General features: G+C 36.5%; 1 protein-coding gene across 2 annotated transcripts in view; it reads left to right on the top strand.

Annotated features, from left to right (window-relative positions):
- The window catches only part of Fancc (FA complementation group C), a 153,892-nt gene that overhangs the window by 7,794 nt on the left and 121,402 nt on the right, over positions 1-24,696 (top strand). The window contains exons 2-4 of one of the 2 annotated variants that reach the window (XM_048331036.1): positions 1,647-1,853; positions 3,619-3,703; positions 8,843-8,937. In XM_048331036.1, the coding sequence (XP_048186993.1) occupies positions 1,689-1,853; positions 3,619-3,703; positions 8,843-8,937 (345 nt within the window). In that variant the 5' untranslated portion in view covers positions 1,647-1,688. Of the gene's footprint in view, positions 1-1,559; positions 1,854-3,618; positions 3,704-8,842; positions 8,938-24,696 lie in introns of those variants that run through there. The other variant, XM_048331026.1, reaches the window with a different exon arrangement.

Here is a 24,696-nt window from a genome sequence, read left to right as displayed (position 1 = left end):
GTTATAAGGCCGGGGGACTCCAGGAAGGTGTTGAGGGCTTAAGACCAGAGTTCTTAAAAAGGGAAAAAAAAACAAAACAAAAAAACAAAAAAGCTATGAAAGAGAAAGTGTACTGGAAGTGATTTTTATTTGTATAAGTTGGTTTTGTCTATTAGAGACGATCAGAGAGCAGCGTATGAGAACTGGTAGAGGACATTTGTGAGCTACCAGGAAGAGGTGGGATGGAGTAGGGTGTTAGCAAGGAGACAGAAAAGAAGTGAAGCAGTGATGCAATTCAGCCAGACCCCATGCATTAGGTTTTCAAGTAGGATTGATGAGTATTGGTGATGATTTGGATGGGGTGAACAGTGAAAGAAAGGGAGGTTAGGGCTAGGAGCCCACAAGGACCACCTTATGTCAGTGTGCATGTATTTTATCTCTTACTAAATATCCTTTTCTGTTTTTGTTTTTAATCTATTCATTTCCAAAACTGTAAGTTGTTGGATATTACTTTGACACTTTCACCTCCCCAATATAGACGGTTTTTTTGTTGTTTGTTTTTGCATTGCAGCCAAACTATTCAGGCTTCTTAAATTTCCTTTTCTTTTCCTATGTTCAAATTGTTGATATTTAAGTAGAAACAATTTGCCTGTTAATTATTGCTCAGTTCATTTACTGCTCACAGTGCAGCCTTTAGAAATGAGATTGCTGCTTGTCATCCTTGCCCTAGGGAAGAGCAGGAGTCTAGGAAGGCCTGTACCTGTTAAGCAGGGGCCTTCCTTCTCTGCTCTGTGGCTTCCCACAGGCTGGTAGAAGGCATCCCACTGAGAGGGAAGGGGCTGGAGTTCAACCACACTGTTCCCCACCCCACCCCACCCCCTCGTGAGGCACATTCTCCTTTCACCTCCCCACTGTGCTTAAACCATGGACTTCAGGGGGAGGAAATCAAGCCTAAGAGATTTTGTTTTCCATTTCCTAAGACTAGTATTCCTTAATATTTTCACATTTTACTATTTTAAAAAACATTTTTTCATTTTACTAACATTTTTACATTTTACTAAAATATAGCCTGCTCTTGTGAATGGATTAACATCAGTCGTGTAAAGCAATCATTACTCAGATACTTAGATTGATGCATGAGGACTTCATATTTTTTCTAAGAAAAGAGAAACTGGGAAGAAAATTCATTAGACAGTAATGCACAGAAAATTTTTTACACCTAAATGAGAAACAAGATATGCATATAAAACATAAAAACTTCAAAAACATTCATTCGGCACTACTTTTAAATACCCACGAATGTTTTTGATTTCTTAATACATTAAAATACTCAAAGGAACTTCATATTCAGGACATTTAAAAATAGCTCAGTCTTAAAAAAAGGACGATATAAAGTATTATCAGCTGTGCTTTTTGTACATAATTAGCATGTGCCTGTATAATGACTTTAATCTAATTATATTATTCATGATAAAAAGTTCAGATGGTAAAAATCAGAGTTACAGCTGGGAGACACATTTAAAAATGATTTAAAGATGATTCCAGCCTCTAGTCAGCTATTTTAGTCTCGTGGAATCCGTCTTCCCTGATCAGTGGATCATGAAGGCACTGATAAAATGTGTTGTTCCTTTTCATGAGTTTTGATGTGTGTTCATCATTTACTTCAGTGCTTGGCAGGCCTCTATGACAGGATATTACCTTTTCCCAAGATGGCTCAAGATTCCATGTTTGCTTCTGAATGTCAATTTTGGCTGAAGAAGCTTTCTATGTGGGAACAGGCCTCCTCTACTCCAGAAACTCATCGAGATACCTGTTTTCACCTGCCTCAGTTCCAGGAGTTCCTGAAGCAAATGTATAACTCTTTGAAAGAGATGGTAAGTAGTAGACCAAAATAATGAAAGTATTTTGTGACATCAAGGGCTTTCAGATTTCATCAAGCTAGAATGCTCTCTAGAGTTTGAGACTTCTACAATGGACTTAACATACTGAAGGATTAGAAAGACATTGCCCAAAGGTACTGCACATAAGAGCTTCTTTTCTGTTCTCTCATCAATCTCCTCTTTTCAGCTAGTTGTATCACCACATGAGACTTTCTGACCAAGTAAGTTCCTTTTAGATATTTATATATTTATGTACTTATTTTTGTGGTTCTGAGAACTGAACCTAGAGTCCTGGATGTGATAGGCAAGTCCTTTCTTCCTAAACAATACCCCAGCTCAAGTGAATGTTTTAAAATAGGCATGACCTTGGTGCTTTGTTGTCAGGTAATGGATGGGATTCTGTCTGAGGCCTTGGTATCCCTCAAATCTTGAAAAGGTTATTGGTATGTTTATTTTTTCCTTAGTCCAATTCTCTTAAGAGATACTAATATCTGTTGTAATATTGAGATGTAAAATTAAAATATTAATATCTAATAAATATTTTAAGAAATCTTCTCTAGTGAAAATTAAGGTTGTTGACATCTTTATTATTTTTATGTAGTTCATTATTTACAGTTCCATGTATTTTCCTTTTGGCATAGTATTGATTTTATCGTAATAGATATTTTTGTGATAGCACATGTAACTATGAAGATTTTATTGTTTCATATTGATTTTTAAGTTTCAGTGAAAAATTTCAAAGCCAAATTGGCAGATAACACAAGTGGCTCCCCCATAATATTTCTCTTCCTTTAAACAAGCAAGTAGGCAATTTGAAGAATTATTGTATTGATAACATGAGTTCATGTGTCTTTAGAAATTAGAAGGAGAGATATGGTCTGTGTGAACAACCAATGCTGATTTCTGAAATTTTTATAGTGAGGTTTAGATAACTTGACCTTTATATGGTCCCAGAAAGTACAGGACTAGCCTTGATGCTGAGAAATGAGGAATTTTTTGCTGTAACATCAGGAAATGCTTATCATTTCAGCTTACCTGCACATTATCTTAGTTTGGTCTTATTTTTGAACTCTTATGAAGGTAAAAAAATGGGAAAAGAGCCAGTTGTGTAATAGCATGTGTATTTTAAAATCTTAAGCTGTTTTCTATTTGGTTGATTTTTCTCTCTCCAGGGTTTAGATTGTTGTAATTATGTATGATGTCATCGAGCATATAGCAATTAAAATAGTAATAAACAGAGATATATATCTTTATGCTTTGGCTGCTTTTATTTCTTTTTATAAGTTCCGGAGTTCTTGTCCTTTTAAACCTTTGAAATAGACTTACTGGAGCTGAGTTAGGAACCTTTCTTATTATGCCAGAGCAAAGTATTAAGATAAAGATATTAGATCATATAATTACTAATGGACATTTATATTTTATACTCTTATACAGACTATTATTTTTACATGAAGTAGCCTTTTCCTGAGTATTAATTATGAGTAGAGTAAAATTAATTGCATGACAAAAGTTTATTTTACCCAATGATATTATATTTCTTAGTTCTGGTGACCTGATTTAAGGATGAAATTTAGGATGACCATTGATTGCTTGTTAAATTTTATTTGAATGTCTTACCTAGTGAGCTCATCCTTTTTTGTAAATTTTCTAACGTACACTTAAACAAAGGAGATTGGACCTTCCTCAAATTATAGCATCAGTTTGGTCTTCTGAGTTGCATAGTGCTTTATTCTAACCAAAATGTACTTTTCCTCTACAGGACTTTAATATAATCATTGAAAGATACCCCACAATTGGTCACCTGTTGTCTAAAACTTGCCGGAATCCTTTTATCTTAGCATATGGTAAGAATTCAAGATGTGTACTCTCAAAAATATAAATGTGTAATGACAGTTTTAATCTTTGCATTGGTTAACAAAATACAAATACTTAGATTATAAGCCTTTCTCCTGTTTTTCTTGAAATAACTCATCAAAGGTTATTGTTCTACTGAAGAGATGGTATCAATTATTGTTGTCTGTGGGTCTGTATGTTTATATGTAACCCCTCTCCCCATATCCAGTGCATATTTATAGGAAAATAGTACTTGTCTGTCTGTCTACCTATTTTTTATGATACTGAGGTTTTGTATTCAGGCCCTTGCACTTACTAAACAGTATTCTAACTGCTCGAGCCATGCCTCCTCCCTTTTTGATTAACAGGTTTTTCATATAGGGTTTCTAATTTATGTCCAGGCCGACTGAGATTGTAACCTTCCTATTTACCTTTCCTATATAGCTAGAATGCTCCATTGTACCCAGTTTTTTATTAGTTGAGATAGGGTCTAATGAACTTTTTTGCCTGGGCTGGCCTTGAACTATAATCTTCCTGGTCTCTGCCTCCTAAGTAGTTAGGTTTATAGGCTCAGTTTCAGATGACTTAAATACTAAGTATTGTCTGCAATCACTTCCATTACCTCATTCTAAATTCAGTATGAAATGGCCATACTAACCATGCCAAGTTAATTTCTTTCAATTTCATATGATCATATTGTTGCCTTGTGTTGGAACATCATTCTTCTGCTGTGGGTTTGCCATTATTTAGTAGTGACATTCAGATTTTGTTAGTGTTGAGAGAATTTGTTGGCACTTTAGGGGAAGTACTCCTTCAGGGACCTCCTGTTCATCTTCATTATATAGGTCAATTACTAGCAGAGCCTGAAGTCCTGCAACTTCTGGAGTTGATTTCCCTTTCCTCTCTGTGTCCTTTGTCCCTTTAGGTCTTCTTTGAAATAGCTTTCAGGGGCTGAGTTAGAGACTGCTCTTGGCTTCTCCCTTTATTATAATACTTATTCCACTGTATGAAGCCCTGAAGTACTAAATACCTTCAGAGAGTAGGAACTGTGATTTAAGTAAGCTTTGTTATCCTAGAGCCTAGGACAGGGGTAGCAAGTGCCTCTGAAGGAGTATGGCTGAGGTTTTTTGTTTTGTATTGACCAGATTACTAGCTAATTTAATATATGCTTTTTCTCTTTTTTAAAAATTGAAAGTCTAGGGGCTGGGGATATAGCCTAGTGGCAAGAGTGCCTGCCTCGGATACAAGAGGCCCTAGGTTCGATTCCCCAGCACCACATATACAGAAAACGGCCAGAAGCGGCGCTGTGGCTCAAGTGGCAGAGTGCTAGCCTTGAGCGGGAAGAAGCCAGGGACAGTGCTTAGGCCCTGAGTCCAAGGCCCAGGACTGGCCAAAAAAAAAAAAAAAAAAAATTGAAAGTCTAATTGCATAATACTATGACACTAGAACCAAAAATAAATGAATATTGCCCATGGATTTAAAAAAAATTGAGCCACAGCTCCACTTTCAGCTTTTTGGTGGTTAATTGGAGTTAATAGTGTCATGGATTTTCCTGCTCAGGCTGACTTTGAATGGCAGTCTTCAGATCTCAGCCTCCTGAGTAGTTAGGATTACAGGTTTGAGTAACAGGCACCTGGCTTGCCCATTGATGTTTTAAGGAACTGTACAGTTTCCCGTTCCTAGCCTGTCATAAGTCATTATAGGTTGGACATAGTGGCTTATGCCTGTAATATTAATCCAGGAGCTGAAATCTAGAGGATTGTGGTTTGAGGTCAGACTGGAAAGAAAAAAGTTCACTATACTCCATCTCCAAAATAACTAGCAGAAAGCTGGTCTGTAGGTTTGGCTGAAGTGGTCCAGCTTAGCAAGCATGAAACCCTGAGTTAAAAGGACCAAACAACCATGAACCAGGTAGGAGAAGGACAGTACTTGTCTTTGGCCCTGTGCACACATGTGAGTGTGCTGCACTCAGCCAGACCAGCTCCGCCCCTTTCTTTTCTGTCCCTGCTTCTTCCACTAAAGTCTCTTCCATGTCCCCCTCAGATTCTCCTTGTTCAAGTTCTTGATCTAAATACCAAAAATAGTAAGTTAGCATGTGTATAACACTGTAACACTGTGTGTGATCAGGGCCACTTACTTGTCCTAAGTTTATAAATTGTGGCCAGGCCCATGTTGTTCAAACATCTTTCCAGAAATAAATTTTGGGTACGTGTGTGCATGTTAATGCATGCATATGGCCTCCTTGGCAAATGTGAGGAGTTCAAATCTCTGTATTGCCCCCCCCCAAAAAAAAAGTAAAAACAAAGAGAGAAAAGAAAGATAGATAATAACGGAAAGACTGAGTATCTTTTTATTCTGTGGTATCTTTTACAAGCAAATGTTACCTTTATCTTCTTCTTAATTTTTTTGTTGTGGTTGGTTGTTAGGGCTTGAACTCATTGTTTCAAGGCTAGTGCTCTACCACCTTGAGCTGGTTTTCTGGTGGTTAATTGGAGATAAGAGTCTCATGGAGCTGGGAAGTGGTGGCTCACAACTGTAATCCTAGCTACTCAGAAAGCTGAGATTTGAGGATTGTGGTTCGAAGCCAGCTCAGGCAGAAAGGTTCCTGGAAGACTCTTACCTCTAATTAACCACTCAAAAACTGGAAGTGGCATTGTGGCTCAAAATGGTAGAGTGCTAGCCCTGAGTGAAAGTGCTCAGGGACAGAGCCATAGCCTTGAGTTCAAGCCCCATGAATGACCCTCCCCCCACCCCCCAAGAAAAAAAGAGCATCAGGGACTTTCCTGCCCAGGCTGGCTTTGAATCATGATCCTTACATCTCAACCTTCTGAGTAGCTAGGATTATAGGTGTGAGTCACCAGCACCCAGCTTCTTTTTTATTTTTAATTTATTTATTGTTATAAAGGTGATGTACAGAGATGTTACAGTTATATAAGTCAGATATAGAGTACACTTCTCTTTGAACAATGTTTGATCCTTCCCTTGCTCTCTCCCAGTTTTCCTTTCCATTCCTACCTACAAATTTTATAGTTCATTTTACATATAGAGTCTCATCACTGCTGTATTTGTTCATCCTTTGTCCCACCATTTCTGTGCCTCTCTTTGCCCTCCCAAAGACAGATAAACAAGGAAAAAAGAAAACAAAAACAGTAACAAAGGAAAAAAAAACCCTCTTGTTGATATTTTTTGGAGTTCATTTTGATAAATATTATTTTATATGATTATAGCTGTTTCCCCTTTGTGATCTCAGAACATCTTCCTTTGGTCTCTGTGTACTTTCACCTTCTTAATTTGGGGTTCTTAGTTCTAACTCTACCTTCAATCTTCATTATCATAACGTCACTATTCATAATCTACTGTGTGTAATAATCTCCCCCACCCCTCAAAAGCTTTACAACTTAAAACAGTAAATGTTTATTGTCTAAAAAAATACTGCTTTCATACTTTAAAATTATAGGTTAAAGAGTAAGGAATGTAGTTGTCATTTGGAATTTCAGTTCAAGATGCCAAAATCTATTAGGTGGAAGACACATGCATATTTCTTTCCCTTCCCCTCCTATTTTAAATCCAGATTTGTATTAATTTAATCCAGATCTGTTGTTATGGCTGTCCCCAGAATGGATCCATATCAGCTTCCCATCTCACTTGAGTGCCCTTTACCTTGTGGGATGGATGTTCTGTTCTGGTCTCAGAGCTTGTAGGGAGGAGCCTGCCAGATGCCATCCCTTGTGGTGAACATTCATGAACAACTAGCAGTGGCTTATCTATGAACTTCCAGAGCAAAGAAATCTCATTAGAAGTACCTTTTGTTACATTTCCTTCTCTTTAAAATTTATACCTTACATTTTCTTTTTACAACAGAATCTCAGGCTCACCTGAAGTTTGGTCTGTAGTCCTGGCTAGCTTAAGTTCATGTTCCTCCTGAGTGCTAGGATTATAGGTGTGCCACCAGATACTTTAATTTTAGTGCAATCCACTAATTCTGTTCTGAGCAAAGAAATGCAGTTTTTTTTTTATAGGTTGGATAGTCTATCCAACCTGGATTCTTCTTTTTTCTTTTGTGAGAAAAACATGCATATACTACCTTCACTAGCTGTGCAGAATCAACTTCTGAGGAACGTACCCACCTTTTAGATTGCTTTAAATTCCATAAATGTCCTCCTTCCTGCCTCTTTTTAAAATTCTAAATCTCATAATAAAAGCACCTGGGATGGACTAAGTCATCACAGACAGAAAAACAAAGTGGTCCGTCAGGTAGCTGTTCCTGTCAAATGTAAGATTATACAGCTTGGCATATTCATCATGTATTTGGTTAAAGCTTTAAATTTTAGAGTAAAGAATTGGGAGCATGCAATACATTTCATTTACTTCTGTACTTACTTGCTTACTTACTTATTTACTTACTTACACATGCTGATCCTGGAGCTTAAATTTGACTTGGGTAATGTCTCTGAGCTCCTTTTTTTCAAGGCTAGCACTCTACTAGTTGAGCCACAGTGCCATGTCCTGCTTTTTTCTGTGATTAATTGGAGATAAGAGTCTCATAGATTTCCTGCCTTGACTGGCTTTGAACAGTAATCCGCAGATCTCAGCCTCCTAAGTAGCTATGATTATAGGCATGAGCCACTGGTGCCTGGCAAGTTTCTATTTTATGCAAATCATTTGCCATTAAGCAGGGTACATGTGGAAACAGTTGTTTTATTAACTGTGTTTTTAGTAGGTAGGATATTTTGGCAACTTAACAAATTAAAGTATTAAATTGGAACTACTGACTACTGTTGTATCTGCCCATCGTAGTTGTACTGCCTTTAAAAGGTTGAAATTACTAATGGCTTGAAATATGAAATAAAAAGTTGATTTTGAGAAAAGCCCAGTTTTTTTTCCCCCTAATCTTCCCATCATTCTTGTTTGGCTTTAAAAACTGCTGCTCTTACAAAAACGGAATTTGACCACACAAGAGCTAAACGTAAGTGATCCTGAACCCACAAGAAAAAAAACCCCACCAAACCCACAAAGCTAAGTTTTAAACGTAGTCCTATATACTTGTTTTGTTAATCTAGGACTTTGAGATTTTCCCAAGCATAATGTTTCTATGCAGATTATCTTTTTTCTTCTTTTTGATAAAACCTAGTCATTTTTTTCCTTTACAGATGAAAGCCAAAAATGTCTAATATGGTGCCTATGTTGTCTGATTAAAAAAGAGCCACAGAATTCTGGAGAATCAGAACTTAACTTCTGGATACGGGTAAGAGTAAATATTGCTTAACACTGCTTTGAAATAAATTGATTATTTAAAGGTAGTTCCTTTTTAGTGCCTTTAATCTTTTTCTCTTCTTTTTTTTTTTTCCTTTCAGTTCCTCCCCGCCCACCCCCCCCCCCCCCCCCCCCGCCCATTGGTCCAATTCCATTATGTTTTGGAAGTTTTTTTTGTTTTTTTTTTTAAAGTATACCCTTATTTTGCTGAATGCAAAAGTTACTTGAGTTCAATTTTTCTTGATTATGAATTCCAAAAAAATCTGATCCTTAGGATGAACTTCCCAAAGCTGACAGGACCTCCTGTTGAGTGGTTTTGAAAAGCTACATTCAGATAATTAAAAGAATGTACTCCATTTCTTTCCAGCAATTGTCTTCCAAAAAACAATTTCTCCCTCCCAACCTAGTATAAATCCTTATATAATTCCTTTCCAAGTACTTCTCTGCCTTCCCCAGAACCTATTCTGTATGTAGAAATGCCCAGGGAGTAGCTGTGTCCTTAAGCAAGTACCTGAGCCAGTGTGCTCTCAGACCAGTACTTGCTGCCAGTTGGCTCTTGCTTGCTGTTTTCAACACTGTTACCTGTAGCACCAGTTCATAGCTGATAGCTTCTTCCATTTCCCTGTCTGCTTCAGCTTACTTTCTGAAAAGGCAGGATACAATTGGAGAATGTGATAAGGCTGGGCCTTGGCTGCCCCTCATGTTGGCCAGTTGTTTTTTTTTTTCCTGTTACCCTCACTGACCTACTGCCACAATCCAAGGACTTGCTGATGTCTGTCAGACTCCACTTCATGTACATATGGTTCAGATTAGCTGCTTAGTATTATGAAATCACCCAACCAGATTAATGTGCAAACTTTTGTCCATCAGTCTAACTTGTTATATTGTTACATTCACTGCTTTTTACCGTTTCTTCATTTTAGACAAAATTGTTAACAGAGAAGAGAAAGTATTTGTATTTTTTTGTGAGATCAAAAAAAGAGAAAATACAATGAAAGTGAAAGTGAAAATTATGGGAGGAATTAAGGAAAGAATACAAAATTGAATTGCAAGGAAAATTCATGTGAAGGGCTGAAGAAAGCTTCTGATGGGTAGAATTAGAGAAAAATGTATGGAAAATAGGGTTATATAAATAGAATAATGTATTTAATTTTTGATTTTTAATTTTTTTTTTTTTTTTTTTGGCCAGTCCTGGGCCTTGGACTCAGGGCCTGAGCACTGTCCCTGGCTTGTTCCCGCTCAAGGCTAGCACTCTGCCACTTGAGCCACAGCGCCGCTTCTGGCCGTTTTCTGTATATGTGGTGCTGGGGAATCGAACCTAGGGCCTCGTGTATCCGAGGCAGGCACTCTTGCCACTAGGCTATATCCCCAGCCCTTGATTTTTAATTTTGTTATTTAATTATTAGTTAGTTGTACTCATCCTGGGGCTTGAGCTCAATGCCCATAGTGCTGTCCTTGAGTTTTTGTGCTCAAGGATAGTGCTTTATCACTTAGGCCACAGCTCTGTTTCCACTTTTAACTTTTTAATTGTTGCTTTTTATTGAATACTTTGTATTTTAATGACTATTTAGCATATAAGTTTGTACAACTATCTCAGTAAATCCTAAAATTGGCCAAGTAATAAAGGTACTTTTTTTTAAAGATAATTAGGTTAATTTTCTTTGTTTGCATCATGACTTTATTAACCTATTTAAAAATTTCTGCTTTCATATTTTATATTGTGATTTTCCCTTAAATTAATACCTTTTTTCCCCCTAGTAGGCACTTACATTAAGTGTAGTATAGAGAAGCAAAATGAAAACACTAATTCCTACCTTCACAGGTCTCACAGAATGGAAACCATATAACTACAGAGCAGTGCAGGTGGGTTGTTAGTGGAGCTTTGTGTAGGTGTTATGGTGACACAGAGAGGGATTACTTGCCCAGATTTAAGGGTTTGGAGACATTTCCTAAGGGAAGTGACATGCTAGCCAAGGTCTGAAGGATACCTAGGAGAGCAAGGTTCAAGTTAGTATATTACTGTAAATCTAAAGAGAGAGAGCAAGGCATGAGCATGAGAAAGCAGATGTTATATTCAGAAAACTGCATGTGCTTAGAGATGCCTGGAGCCTTGGGTTGCATGGGCAAACACCAAATCTTATATCTGATTTTTAAGACATTTTTGCTTTATCTTGAAGGTGGTAGTAAAAAACCTCCAACATGTCTAAACAGAGAAATTATGAGTTTTAGAAGTCAACAATGAAATACGTTGATGTAGAAGAGGAAACTATGAGGACCTGAATGACAAGAAGAGAAGAGGGGTCAGATTTTTCAAATATTTTATTAGATAATCAAAAGATGTAGTGACAGATTGTAGATGTGAGCCATTAGTGCCTGACTATGTCTTCCATATTTTAATAATGTTTATTGATTTGGTGAACTGATACTTATTTAGTGCTTACTATGTGTTAAAATAAAATTTCCTAGTTATAGTAATAAAATCACCAGTCATTCTATGTTCTAGGAGTATTAAAAGTGTCATTAAAAATACAACTAGAATCAATCTCATAAATAAGTTAAACAAACAATAAAATAAGACCTAAGGCAGGCATGATGGTGGCATACATGGTGATTCCATTTACTCAGGAGATGGAGAGTTGGGAGGATTGCAATTTGAGAGTAGCCTTGGTGATAAGTAGCAAGTCCTCATCTCAGTCAATAACCTAAATCTGTTCTTCCCTTTAAGTGGCAACTTTGAATGGGTAGAGACAAAATAAAAGGTATGCCTGGCAAAAGAAAGTTTCAAAGGTTACCAGGGTTTTGGCTAAGTATAACAGGTACAGCTAAGGAATGATACTTTGAGCCTTTAACTCCTTTTTTCTCTCTATTTCTATTTTAATGCTGCTATACTAACAAATTCTTGCTAAAACTTTCACATACCAAAAATAATCAGAGATCTCAAGTAAATAGCTTAATGTTGTACCTCAGGGTCTTAAAAAAGTAGGGCCAGGACAACCCCAAAACCAATATAGAAGGAAGGAAATAAGAAAAATTAGAACTCGAATAAATGAAAAAAGACTGAACGAATAATACCAAAGATCAATGAAAAAAAAAAAAACAAAAACGAGACACATAAACCAGCTGAATAAGATAGAAGACCCAGAATAAAACCATACAACTACAGTATGTTCGATTCTTATGAAGGTACCAAAAATGTATATTATTAAAAAGGCAGCTTCTTCAGAAAATGGGATACTCACAAATAGAAGATAGACTAGATTCTTATTTTACCCTATATCAAAAGCAGCTCAAAGTGGATTGAAGAACTTAATATAGCACATGAAATTTTGAAACTTCTCCAGGAAAACATAGGAGAAGCTCTTCAAAACACAGATCTAGGCAATGATTCTCTGAAGAGGACTCTAGGAACACAGAAAAGAATACCAAAAATAAACAAATTAATAAATGGTAGCTCCAAACTATAATGCTAGCCACTCAAGATACTGAGATCTAAGAACCAAGCTTTAAAGTCAGTTTGGGCAGACATATTCTTGAACCTCTTATCTCCAATTAACCAGCAAAAAGACAAAGCTGGAGATGTGACTCTAAGGGTAGAGCAGAAAAAAACCCCGAAAACAATAAAGATCAACCCTAAAATCTGAGTGAGGTCATGAGCCCTGATTTCAAGCCCCAGTATTCAGACAGATAGACAAACAACCCCTCCCCCTCCTATACACAAATGGAGTTGCATGAAGTTAAAAAAACTTCGACTCAGCAAAGGAAACAGTTACTAGAGTGAAGAAACAGCCTACAAAATGGGAGAAAAAAATCTTTGCCAGTTATTCTTCTGATAGGATTAATTTAATATTCAAATATATAAAGAACTTAAAAAATTAAACAACCAAATAAAGAAATAATCTAGTTGACAAATGGTCAAATGAATTTAGCAGTCACGTCTTAAAAGAAGTATAAATGGGCACTAAATACCTGAGAAAATGTTCTTTATCCTTAGCAATCAGGGAAATGCAAGACAATAATACATTGAGATTATATCTCACTCATAGATGGTAGAAGAAGCAAAGAAACAGTAAATGTTATGGAGGGTGCAAGGGAAATGGAACCTGTATATTGTAAGTGGTAATGTAAGTCAGCCCAGCAGTTATGTAGATCAATATAGAGGCTCCTCAAAACAAACAAAATACTGTATGATCCTGCTGTATCACCCTTGATATATACGTCAAGTAATACAGGTCAGCGTACAATAATGGTACCTTCCTACTCATATTTATTATGACACTATTGACAATAGCAGCATTAGGGCATTCATTATAGGTACTTGACAGTGGATAAAGAAGATATGTATACATAATAGATTATTATTCATCTATAAAGAAGATTGAAAATATTTAGAGAAATATGGATGGTATTATAAACTGTCATGATAAGAGATGTAACCCACACTACTCAGACACATATGTTTTATATGTAGAATATAGAAAAAAAAGAGATGTCTTGAAAGCATAAAGATAGTGAAAAGGAAGGAGACAAAAGATTTATGCTTGAAGACAGCCCAAGGGAGAGTAAGAAAAAATATATGTATGTATAATTAACATGTCCTAATAATTAAAAAAGCCCAAAGTAAAAAATCAAGAATTTCTTCTATACATTAGAAAACTCAGGAGCATCTTGTGTATTTTTAGCATGGAGAATAAAATTGTTTTCATGCTTGGTATATGTAAGCATGCTATGTTGGAAATGTGAGTTAATGTTTTTGGAGTTTTGCTGATAATTACAAATGCTCCATAAAATAACATGATCTAGAGGCTGTTTCCTCCTCCCCCCCACCCAGTCCTGGAGCTTGAACTTAGGGCCTGAGCACTGTCCCTGGTTTCCTTTTGCTCAAGGCTAGCACTCTACCACTTGAGCCACAGTGCCACTTCTGGCTTTTTTATATATATGTGGTGCTGAGGAATCGAACTCGGATTCATGTATATGAGGCAAGCACTCTACTACTAGGCCATATCCCCCAGCCCTAGCGGCTATTCTCATCATTAAGAGACTACTTAAGGTCATCTTAGGACTCCATAATTTCTCACAATGTTTGACTTAGTTTTTCCTGCTACCTGCAGTGTCCCCTGACAGCCTTGGGATCATAGTTCAGGGAATACAATATAAATTTAGTTCTCTTTGCTCCCTGTTATTGAATGAAAGTGCCTGGAAACAGGCAACTGAGGAAGAAAAATCATGACAGATTACTTTAAAGCTTTGTAAATATGTTTCCCCTAGAGCTTTGAAACCCACAAAATCTTTCTGCCATTCTGTTTTAGGATGTGGAGCCCTGATAGTAGGTTACTAAGTACAGCAAGTACATTTAGTAAATATCTGAAATGACATCTGTTTTATTAAATAGCACATTTTTTATTTAGTCTGATAAGATTTTTTCAGCATTTCATAGTTTTGCAAAAAGAATATGGTAGAAGACTTTTTTTGTGGGGCTCTGGAAAAATGATATTTTCAAGTATTCCAAGTCATTTAATGTGATTCACACTTCCTTCACCCCATGAAGAGTCATCGTTAATTTTTTTATTCTCCAAATATGTGTGTGTTTTGAGGACATAGGGATTGTCTCCTGAGTCACTGTGAATATACTATACTTTCCATTAAACTTTCCAGAATGAACCTTTTCTTCCTCTGAAGAGCTAAAAGATAACATTTGTGCTCCTCTCTATGTTTGGGGGCTTTTGTTTGATTCTTTTCTTTTCATTTAGATAGAGTCCTGCTTATTACAACTAAATTGTATCAGATTGGTTTTTAGTAAGTTGCCACTGCTCAAACAAGCCAGATCAAGACATTTATTGCCAATTAGGAGCAGGATATTTGAGATGCTTAGTGATGTTCTCCGGATGACCTGTTTTATGTTTTCAGTTTGTTTTGCTTTGTTTTTGTTTTATGATCATGTTGGCTTTTCCATTAAACGATAACTTTAATTGAGTTGGCTTCCTTAAGAGAACATTGACCAGATCTCTTTTTCTATCCCCCAGTCCTCCCTTAGTCCCCACTCCAGTCTCCTGTTGTGCCCTCAGTCTGAAGTGAAAGGAGCTTTTAGGTTTGTGTATTATAGATACATGTGTCTAAGACACAGACTCACAGTGTTTTGGTTTGAATATCCAGACCAGAGCTTCTTGGGACATTTAAGGTAAATCCCTGTGAAAGTAAATCTGAACAGTAATGTCTATAGTGGGAGACATTTCATCATGAATAGCCATTGGTGAGGGATGTGTAGATGTCTGCATTACACATGGCTGTATGGCTTCTACATCTGTTTTGAAGTTCAGCTGCTCCCAGACCACATGTGCATTTCTTAAGGGGGCTGACATCCCTGCCAGAAGCCAGGCATTGTAAAGCTGGTAACTGTAATTGGCTTACTCTTTCTGACCTAAAGATTGTTATACTTTGTCCTAGTTTGACTATTGTTCCTATCAGATCTGGTTCTGTTTAATATTGATGACATTGGAGTCTCTATATAAATTAGCAACATGGGCAGGAAACAGACATATTTAAACTCATAAATCTTGATTTCCAGATCTCTTAAAAGCTTTGTGGTTTAAATAGTTCTTTATAGTAGACATAAGGAGTACTTATAAAAATTCTGGCTATCAGAAGGCTTCTTATAGCTCTCCTAAAGTATAGATTAATCGCAGATGAGTCACTCTTTTAAGAATTAGAAAAATCTAGATGTGACCTGTCTCTTCTAGTGAGATTATTTGTAAATTATATACTCTTCTTATTTTCATCTGTTAAGAAAAGGATAACAAATATTGTAAAATTCCTAGAAACCAAGTTGGACAGATTATGAGGAAGAAGGAAGTAGGTTAGTTGTCTGATAGATACAATTGGTTTTCTTTTGCAAGATGAAAATGATCTGGAGATCTGTTGTATAATCAAATATCCATAATACTACTGACCTATTTGCTTAAAATAGGTAAGACAGTACATATTGTCTTACATAGGTAAGACAAACATATATGTTTGTTTGCAAAATGTGAGTTTCTGTTAATTGAATATTTAGTACTTGCTGTATTAGCATCATTCATTCAGTGTTCACAACTCTTATGATAGTAGGTATATTACCCTGTTTTAGAGATGAGAGATCTTAAATTTGCCAAAGTAGTTTATTAACAGGTAAAATGGCAGGCTACTTTGGGATGAGTTATGACTCTAAAGCCATTTGGGAAACACATTATCTCCAGCTTAACTTCATGCCAGACAATATCTAAGGCTTTTTAAGCACTAGACTTTGAGATTTAATGATTCTGGGATTTCTAGGGGCCCTGGATAGTTCCATCACAGGTGAAAAGAGTTTAAATGTCTAGGTGTTCAGAGGCTACTCTTCTGTCATTTTTAGTGACTAAAAATTACCAAACTAGATGCTGGCCTTGGGAGACCAAGCATTCAAGTATCAGAAATGTTAAGCCATTACTAGTGATTATTCCTATGGAGTGGCTTTGTGGAGGCTGAAAAGACCTTTCACTTATTAATTCTATTTTTTCCACTTTTTGAGTTTTTAATAGTGTCTGTATTGCTTCATTGTGGGTCAAATTTCTGTTTTCCCAAAAATATCATGTTGGAGTCTTAACCTATAGTACCTCAAAATGTGACCCTAATTGTACATAGAGCCATATACATGGACTGGATTGGAGTGAGCTCCCAGTTCAGCCTGACTGGTGTCCTTTTGAGAAGGGGACAATTGAACACAGAGACATGCATGTGTAAAGATGAAGGCAGAAATAAGGTGATGTTTCAGGAACCTAAAGAATACCACTGATTGCCAGGAAACCTCTGGGACCTGAGGAGCAAATAGAACCGTTTCTCTCACATCTCCTTGGTGACACCTTGATCTCAGACTCCTAGCATCCCAAACTGTAAGACAACAGATTGCTGTTGGTTAAGCCCCTTAGTTCATGGTACTTTGTTACAGCAGCCCTAGCAAATTAATACAAGTTAAAAAATGAAAATCTTTTTTTTTTTTTTTTTTGCCAGTCCTGGGCCTTGGACTCAGGGCCTGAGCACTGTCCCTGGCTTCTTCCCACTCAAGGCTAGCACTCCGCCACTTGAGCCACAGCGCCGCTTCTGGCCGTTTTCTGTATATGTGGTGCTGGGGAATCGAACCTAGGGCCTCATGTATCCGAGGCAGGCGCTCTTGCCACTAGGCTATATCCCCAGCCCCAAAAATGAAAATCTTTTAAAAATAAAAATTAGCATAGCTCTTCGTTTATCTAAAGCTGTATTGAAATTTAAAAAGGATCTTTATATGTGAGGATGTTCTTTGTAATGATTGTTATAATCAGAATGAAAGATAAGCCATCCAAATGCTTGTACATTATTAGCCAAATTTGAGCATATCTACTTAATAAGATATTTTGTTTTTATTTTGTATAGCCAAAGTAATGTGAAAAGGGTGTGAAGCATAAATAGCTAGATGCAGAATTGCTGGTACAAAATGCTAGCAGCTGTGTAGAAGATACGTGCATTGGTCTAAAATTAGCAGGGAACACAGAAAGTTGAAAAAGCTTCATTAGGATAATGGGATTCTGAGTTTTTCCTTTCAGTATTTTTTTAATGTGTTGATTTTATTACATAGAATTCTGTAATATTGTGAGTATAGTATTTTAACAAATTAATCTTATTGAGGAAACTTACAAGAAAACACTCCCTTTCTAAGTCTACAATTTTGGTAGTTTTGAAAAATGCATGCACCGTATAGCTGACTGTGCAATCAAGAAATAAAACATTTCTGTCATCTCCAAAAGTTCTCTGTTGCCTTTTATAGCCAACCCTCTCCCTACAACTGCCTTCGTTCTGCTGATCTGCTTTCTGTCATCATAGATTAACTTTTTCTTTTCTATAATTTCATATAAACAGAATGATATAGTATATATACTTTTATGTCTGGCTTCTTTCATTCAGCATATTGTTTTTGAGATTTATCCATGAAATATCCTTTATGATTCAGTAATTACCTTTTTTTGTTCAAGAATAAGCCAATGTATTTTTTCCCCTTCCCTTCTCTTATCTGCCTTGCCCTGCCCTCTCCCTGCCCCTTCTTTCTTTTTTTTAATCACTTACTAAAATTATATTTTTGATAGGAGACAAATAGTAATGAAAAAAAAACAAAGAAAAGGTAGTAATGGAAGGAAGAAATAAATTTATATGTAATTATTTCTGATCTGCAGTGTGTTTTATTTATACTTAGGAAATTATACCACTTACTCTAATTATATTTTATTTCACTTTTTAATAAAATTGTTATCTGGCTTAAGCCTCCCTGCTACCATCCAAAAAAAGAATAAATTAATGAATCAGTATGCCAGTTTATGTATTCATTGTTTGTAATGCAAGCAATTAGGATTTTTTTTTCTAAGTTTTGGCTGTCATGAAAAGTTGCTATAAGTATTCTTTAAAAAGTTTTGTATAAACCAGCCTGGGCAGGAGTTCTTTGAGCATGTGAAAGACAGTATTCCTCTCTTTCCTTTTTTTTTTTTTTTTTTTTCTTTTCCTTTTCTTTTTTTTTGGGGGGGGGCAATATTGTAGATTGAATTTAGAACATCACATTTGCTAGGCAAATGCTCTGCCACTTGAGCCATATTCCTAGTACTTATGTTTTTAAAGATTTTTCCCCCCCTGGTCATGGGGCTTAAACTTTGGGCCTGGGTGCTGTCCCTGACCTCTTCAGCTCAAGGCTAGTGCTCTACCACTTTGAGCCACAGCATCACTTCCTATTTCCTAGTGGTTAATTGGAGATAAGAATCTCAAGGACTTTCCTGCCCAGCTGGTTTTGAGCCATGATCCTCAGGTCTCAGCCTCCTGAGTAGCTAGAATTACTGGCGTGATTCTCAGCCTCCTGAGTAGCTAGGATTAACTGGCATGAGCCACCGGCCCCTGGCATTAAAGTATTTTTGAGATAGGATCACAGTTCAGTGCTGCCTGTTACAGAGTATCTGGGAACATTTTGCCCTCCCTCCTACTGTCCCTCCTCTCCTTTCCTCCTTTCTTTTGTAGCATGAGGATAAATGTAGTAGCTCTTCAGTGTTTGAAGTCCTGATGAGAGCTACATACTTTAAAACCTTCTAAATGAATTAGAAAGTGTTCAAACACTTTCAAGTTAGTTTTAGAATAAAAAATAAGATTTTTCAGATTATAAAAGTGTTTTAACCTGCTTGATAGTATGCAGATGAAAAGAGTTTATGGTATGTACACAAAGTATCTTAAGAGTCTTTGTGATGTAATAATTACCATTAGTTAAGGTTAAGTTTAAAAGGAACTTTTGGGCATCTAGATAGATATAAAAGGAGTTCTACTATTTGAGGCTGTTTTTATGCACAGATGCTCTACTGCACATACTGTCTGGGTTCAATTTCTAGTCTGCTACTCGCTAGCCTTTAACCTTAGGCATGCTACATATTTTCCAAAATGATCATATCCCAACTGCAGTTGAAAATAATCTCACCACCTCATCAGATTGTTAGAAATATTAATAATTATAAACATGGAGTATGGTATGTGTGGGTTTGTATATAAAGCTTAGAAGAGCATTGTTATTCGGTGCTCAAGTATTCATTATTATTGCCATTGTATTTTGTCAGGGAGCTGAATTGCTGGTTAGATTTTTTTAAGCCAGTTTAATTAATACATTCCTTGCTTGTTTTTTTTTAAGCCAGACTGTATTATTTTGCAGTTTAAAGAACAACAAATAACACATACCTGCTTCCGTCATTAGGAATAGAATAGTGGTGACATGTTCCATGTCATCGATGTAGCTCCTCTCTCACACATCCTATTCTGTCTCCTAGCTTGAATATTGAAGATTGTTGCCATCTGCCCTGAAATCACTTTTTCTACTACATATTGATTTAATCATAAACAATATGCTTTAGTTTTTCATGTTTTAAAATTGTTATGGAAGTATAAAGACATATATATATATATTCTTCTGCTACTTACCTCTTTTGCTTAGCATTATATAGTTTGTGAGATCTTTCCCCTATGATGCATTGATTTTCACCACAATAGAGTGTTTCTTTCCACATTTTTGATGTTACAAACAGTATATCTCTGTACGTTTCCTAGTGTACATGTGTAAGCATTTTCCTGGGCATATGTGTAGAAACAGATGTTACAAGTTGTAGTCTTCAGCTAGTCACTGGCTAGAGCAGGCCAGAAGTGGAAGTGAATTTGTTCAGTAGTCAAGTGAAGAGGTCTAAATGATTGAAGTAGAATAATTACTAGGTGATAGAGAGAAAGAGCAGGTGGATTAGATTTTGTTTGGAAACAGTAAGAGTAGGTGATAAGAATATATTTCATAAAAGGTTAGAGTTTGAGTGAGGAAGCAGAACTATCAGGATGACTCTTAGGATTTTAAATTAATTCATTTACTCAAATGAGAACTGATCCCAACAAGCAGACATGTTTAATTTTGTTTTATCTTACTTCATTTAGCCTTTAAAGGGAAATTCTAGGTTCAACAAAGTTGAGTAGAAGGTGTAGAGGTTTTTGCATCCTTTGCTCCATATTTGTGAAGCCTCCCATATTATCAACAGTAGAGTGATTGTTGCAGTCGACGAACCTACATTGACATGTCATAATCACTTAGTCTTTAGTTAGCAATAGGCTTCACTCTTGGTGTTGTACATTCTCTTGGTTTAGACAAATGTATAATGACATATACCACACAGAGTATCTTCACTGCTCTTAAAAATCCTCTGGGTTTTTCCTAGTCATCTTTCCTGCTTTCCATTCATCCAGTGCAGGGCATCTTGTCTGCTTCTGTTTGGCAGCTGTGAATAAAACCCATAAAACATTCTTGTGAAGATGTTTGTATGGATGTCAGTTTTCAGTTCCTTTTGGTAAATATAAAAAACTGGGATTGCTGAATCCTATGGTAAGAGTGTGTTTCATTCTGTAGGAAACTGCTAGACAGTTTTTCGAAGAGATTGCATTGTTTTTGGTTCCCATTAGAAACACAAGAGTTCCTATTGTTCCACAGCATGGTCAGCATTTGGTGTTGTCATTGTTCTTGACTTGGGCCATTCTAAGCCTGTATAATGATTTCTCATTCTAGTTTCAATTTTCATTTTCCTTATGATATAGGGAATACCTTCCCATAATGTTATTTGCTTTCTGTATATCCTTTTGATGAGCATCATTTAGATGTTCAATCTATTTTTAATTGGATTGTTTGTTTTCTTGTTGAATTTAAGAGTCCTTTGCATATTTTGGATAAGTGCTTTATTAGTTATGTCTTTTGCAAATATTTTTTCCCAATTTGTTACTTTTTTCCTCATTCTCTTTAAGAATGCCCTTGGCTTGCTACCCCTTCCTTTGTTTTCAAACCAGAAATTCCTCAGACTTCCATGGCTTTTCACAGAGGAGAAACATTTAATTTTAATGCAGTCTAGCTTATCAGTTCTTTCTTTAATGGATGAAACTAAACTGAAGGTCATTTAGATATTTCCCATGTTATTTTCTAGGTGTTTTATAGTTTGTGATTTACACTTAGCTGTGTTACCCATTTTGAATTTTTTTTTGCCAGTCCTGGGCCTTGGACTCAGGGCCTGAGCACTGTCCCTAGCTTCTTTTTGCTCAAGGCTAGCACTCTACCACTTGAGCCACAGCGCCACTTCTGGCCGTTTTCTATGTATGTGGTACTGGGGAATTGAACCCAGGGCTTCATGTATGCAAGGCAAGCACTCTTGCCACTAGGCCATATCCCCAGCCCCCATTTTGAATTTTTTTGTGATAGATATAATGTCTAGATTCATTTTTAGCATGTGATTACATGATCTGAATGCATAGACTGAATGCATGAGCTTGCTAAAGTTTACCATGTTGTCACCTATCATTCTTAATGCTGTTGTTGAATGCCTCATTCCCATTTCAATACATTGCTTTAGATCTACTCTTACAGCAGAATTAAATGGTTTGCAATGATATATAATAGCATTGAACAAGGAATAGGATTGCTTTATGAATGTCCTGAGGTTTCATCTTTAACACATTTGATTCAGTTCTGAGCTATGTTGGTGGAGGTTGCTAGCTTAGTGAAGTTTCAGATAGGAGAGATTTAATCTTATTAAGTCTTGTGTTTCTATTTAAATAACAAATACAGCAACATTTGGAAGTAAAATATAATATACCAGGACGGTGAAAAACTGGGGAAATGGCAGCTGCTAGCAGATCTGAAGGTCTGGATTTGAATTTTGGCTCTGCCACTGATGAGCTGTGCATCTGTTTTCTAATGCTCTTATAGCAAATTTCACAAATAAATAGTACATTTTTATTTTTTATGTCTCAGAGTCAGAGTCTCACTGGGCTAAAAGCAATGGTTCCACAGAGCAGTAGGAAGAATCTTATTTTCTTGCTCTTTCCACCTGCTACTCATATTCTTTGTCTTGTGGCCTCTTCCTTTGTTTTCAGAGCCTGAAAGTCTTAAAGCTTCTTGGCTCTCCCTTTCTGTCTTTTGCCTCCTTTTTCACTGTCAAGGTCCCTTGTGATTACATTGAGCCTACCTGGATAATTCTGAGTACCTCCTGACTTTAAAGATTAGCAAACAAATTCTATTGGCAGCCCACTTTCCTTTTGCCAAGTAAAGTAACATATTTGCAGTTGTAGAGGTTAGGACACAGGCATCTTTGAGGGTGTGGGGGCAATATTTTGCCTGCTGCCAACAGAGTGCCACTAGCCAGTCACTTAGGCCATGTGAACAGCTTTCTTATTTGTGAAAAGTAATAATACTGCCATCTATATCTAGGATTAAGTGAGCATTGTTTTCTGGAGATTTAAAATATAACACATTTTACAAGTGTTCAAAGTATTAAAATTTATCCTGAATCCAGTAGATGAAACAGTAAGACACTTAAAGGCTTATATGTCACTTTAATCCTTTATGTGTCCACAATGCATACACTTTTAAGATTTGTGCAGGTGAGTATGTTCTATATAATGTATATAAGTGAGACAAATCCTCATTTCATTTGTTAAGATTAGTAAACTCAGGTAGTAACTTATGGGGCCCTAAGACATATGGCTCTAGTGAAAAGTCCTTAACTTTAAATTGTGTCAATTTAAAAAGAGTAAAACAGCTGTTTATATAATGATATCAGATACACACACACACACACACACACACACACACATATATGAGTGTTTGAGTGTTTATTCTGTTAAGAGACCTATGGGTTCCAGAAGTAATTTAGAGTTTAATACTTTCTTGTCTCTTACTTCCTCTCTGAAAAGTGACTTAGACTGTGGAGATTAAGTGCTAGACTGAAATATTTCTGTCAGAGTCCTGTGTCATAGGTGTCAGAGTATAGAGTAATCTATATTAGGGTAATTTATAAATAAACACCAGAAAAAATTCTCAGACAACTTGAGGACTTTATCTCAAATACTTAGCTTTCTTCAGTGTGTGTCCATATGTATGTGTGTATGTATATTTTTTCTTTCTGCCTTTATGAAAGAAAATTTGTTTATTTAAATTAGTCTCTGCTTTATGGTTGTGAGGTCAGTTCATGGCTCAAAGAGCTTCGTTTCATTTCTCAGCTAGGCAGTGTTTTACCACAGGTAAAGTGTATATAAGGTAGGCAGAGATAGGTGGCAAAAGGTTGTGACACCATGAAAGAAGGAGACTGGGATTTGTTTTGCCTCTACCCTATTGTAGATGAATTGAGCCACCCAGCATTCAGGCAGCCTCTGTCCAGAGAGAGATAGACAAGATTAGGTCTCTGGGAGGGTAGTGGAGTTCAAAGTTGAGTTTTCTGACCCTGGGCCTTGTGATTTTAGGGATTTTATGTTTGGGAAAAAAGGGTTTTCATTCCTGACTTAACCTAGATGAATAACCTTTGAAGACTTTGATCACTGTGTAGAAGGGTAGGAGACGGTCATCTGTCCTCCAGATGAAAGGTGCACAGTGGTGTTACAGGGTTGAGTTCACAGTGTTTGGTTGATTTTATTTTATGCTTCTTGAAGGTTTTTTTTTTAACTAAAATTTTTTATAGATGTTATGTTTTCCTTTCTTATTTTTTTGGTTTCTTTCCTTGTTTTGTGGTAGACACCATGGTCAGCTGAGTTTGTACACTTAGTCACCCACCCACCCAAGACAGGGTGGGTGATATAAACTCTCTTAAGTATAGGTTTACTTCTTCCTTTACTCATTTTTGGGCCAGCCTGCCCAAAGATTTCCAATGGAGCTGAAACAGCCTTTAAAAAAAATTATAAGTAAATAAACACACACACCTCCCACAAAAAACAAACTTGGTATTATCTTGCTCCTGTGGAGAAGGCATGCTGAGAGTTGGAGGAGGGTAGAGCCAGATTTTGGTTGGTGGCTCATTTATTTTGTTTAGTTCCTTTTCTGAAGCCCTGTTGTGGTATCCTGCTGCCATTCATATACCACCTGTGCTAATGTTCCTTGAAACATGCTCTTGAAGCCATATTACTGTTGTGAATGACATTAGACAGAATGTTAAAAAACAAAGGATAGGAATAGTATTTGAGGGTAAATATACCTGTAGATTTAAAAAAAATTGACAATTGCTATGTTCTCCTGTGTGTTTAACACACAGGACAGATGTAAGGGTTAAATTTATTGTTCCCTCAGTACATGTTTAACCTGCATCTTTACTATTTATTAGGGGGCTTAACTTAGGTTATATATCTTCATTAAAGGGATTGAAAGGGAATTTGGAGTAGCATATGTGTTTTCATGGTAGAATTA

Source organism: Perognathus longimembris, chromosome 1 (genome assembly GCF_023159225.1).
Source record: "Perognathus longimembris pacificus isolate PPM17 chromosome 1, ASM2315922v1, whole genome shotgun sequence".
Taxonomy (NCBI): Eukaryota; Metazoa; Chordata; class Mammalia; order Rodentia; family Heteromyidae; genus Perognathus; species Perognathus longimembris.
The sequence above is the reverse complement of the archived record's forward strand: the minus strand, read 5'-3'. Positions and strand labels throughout refer to the sequence as shown.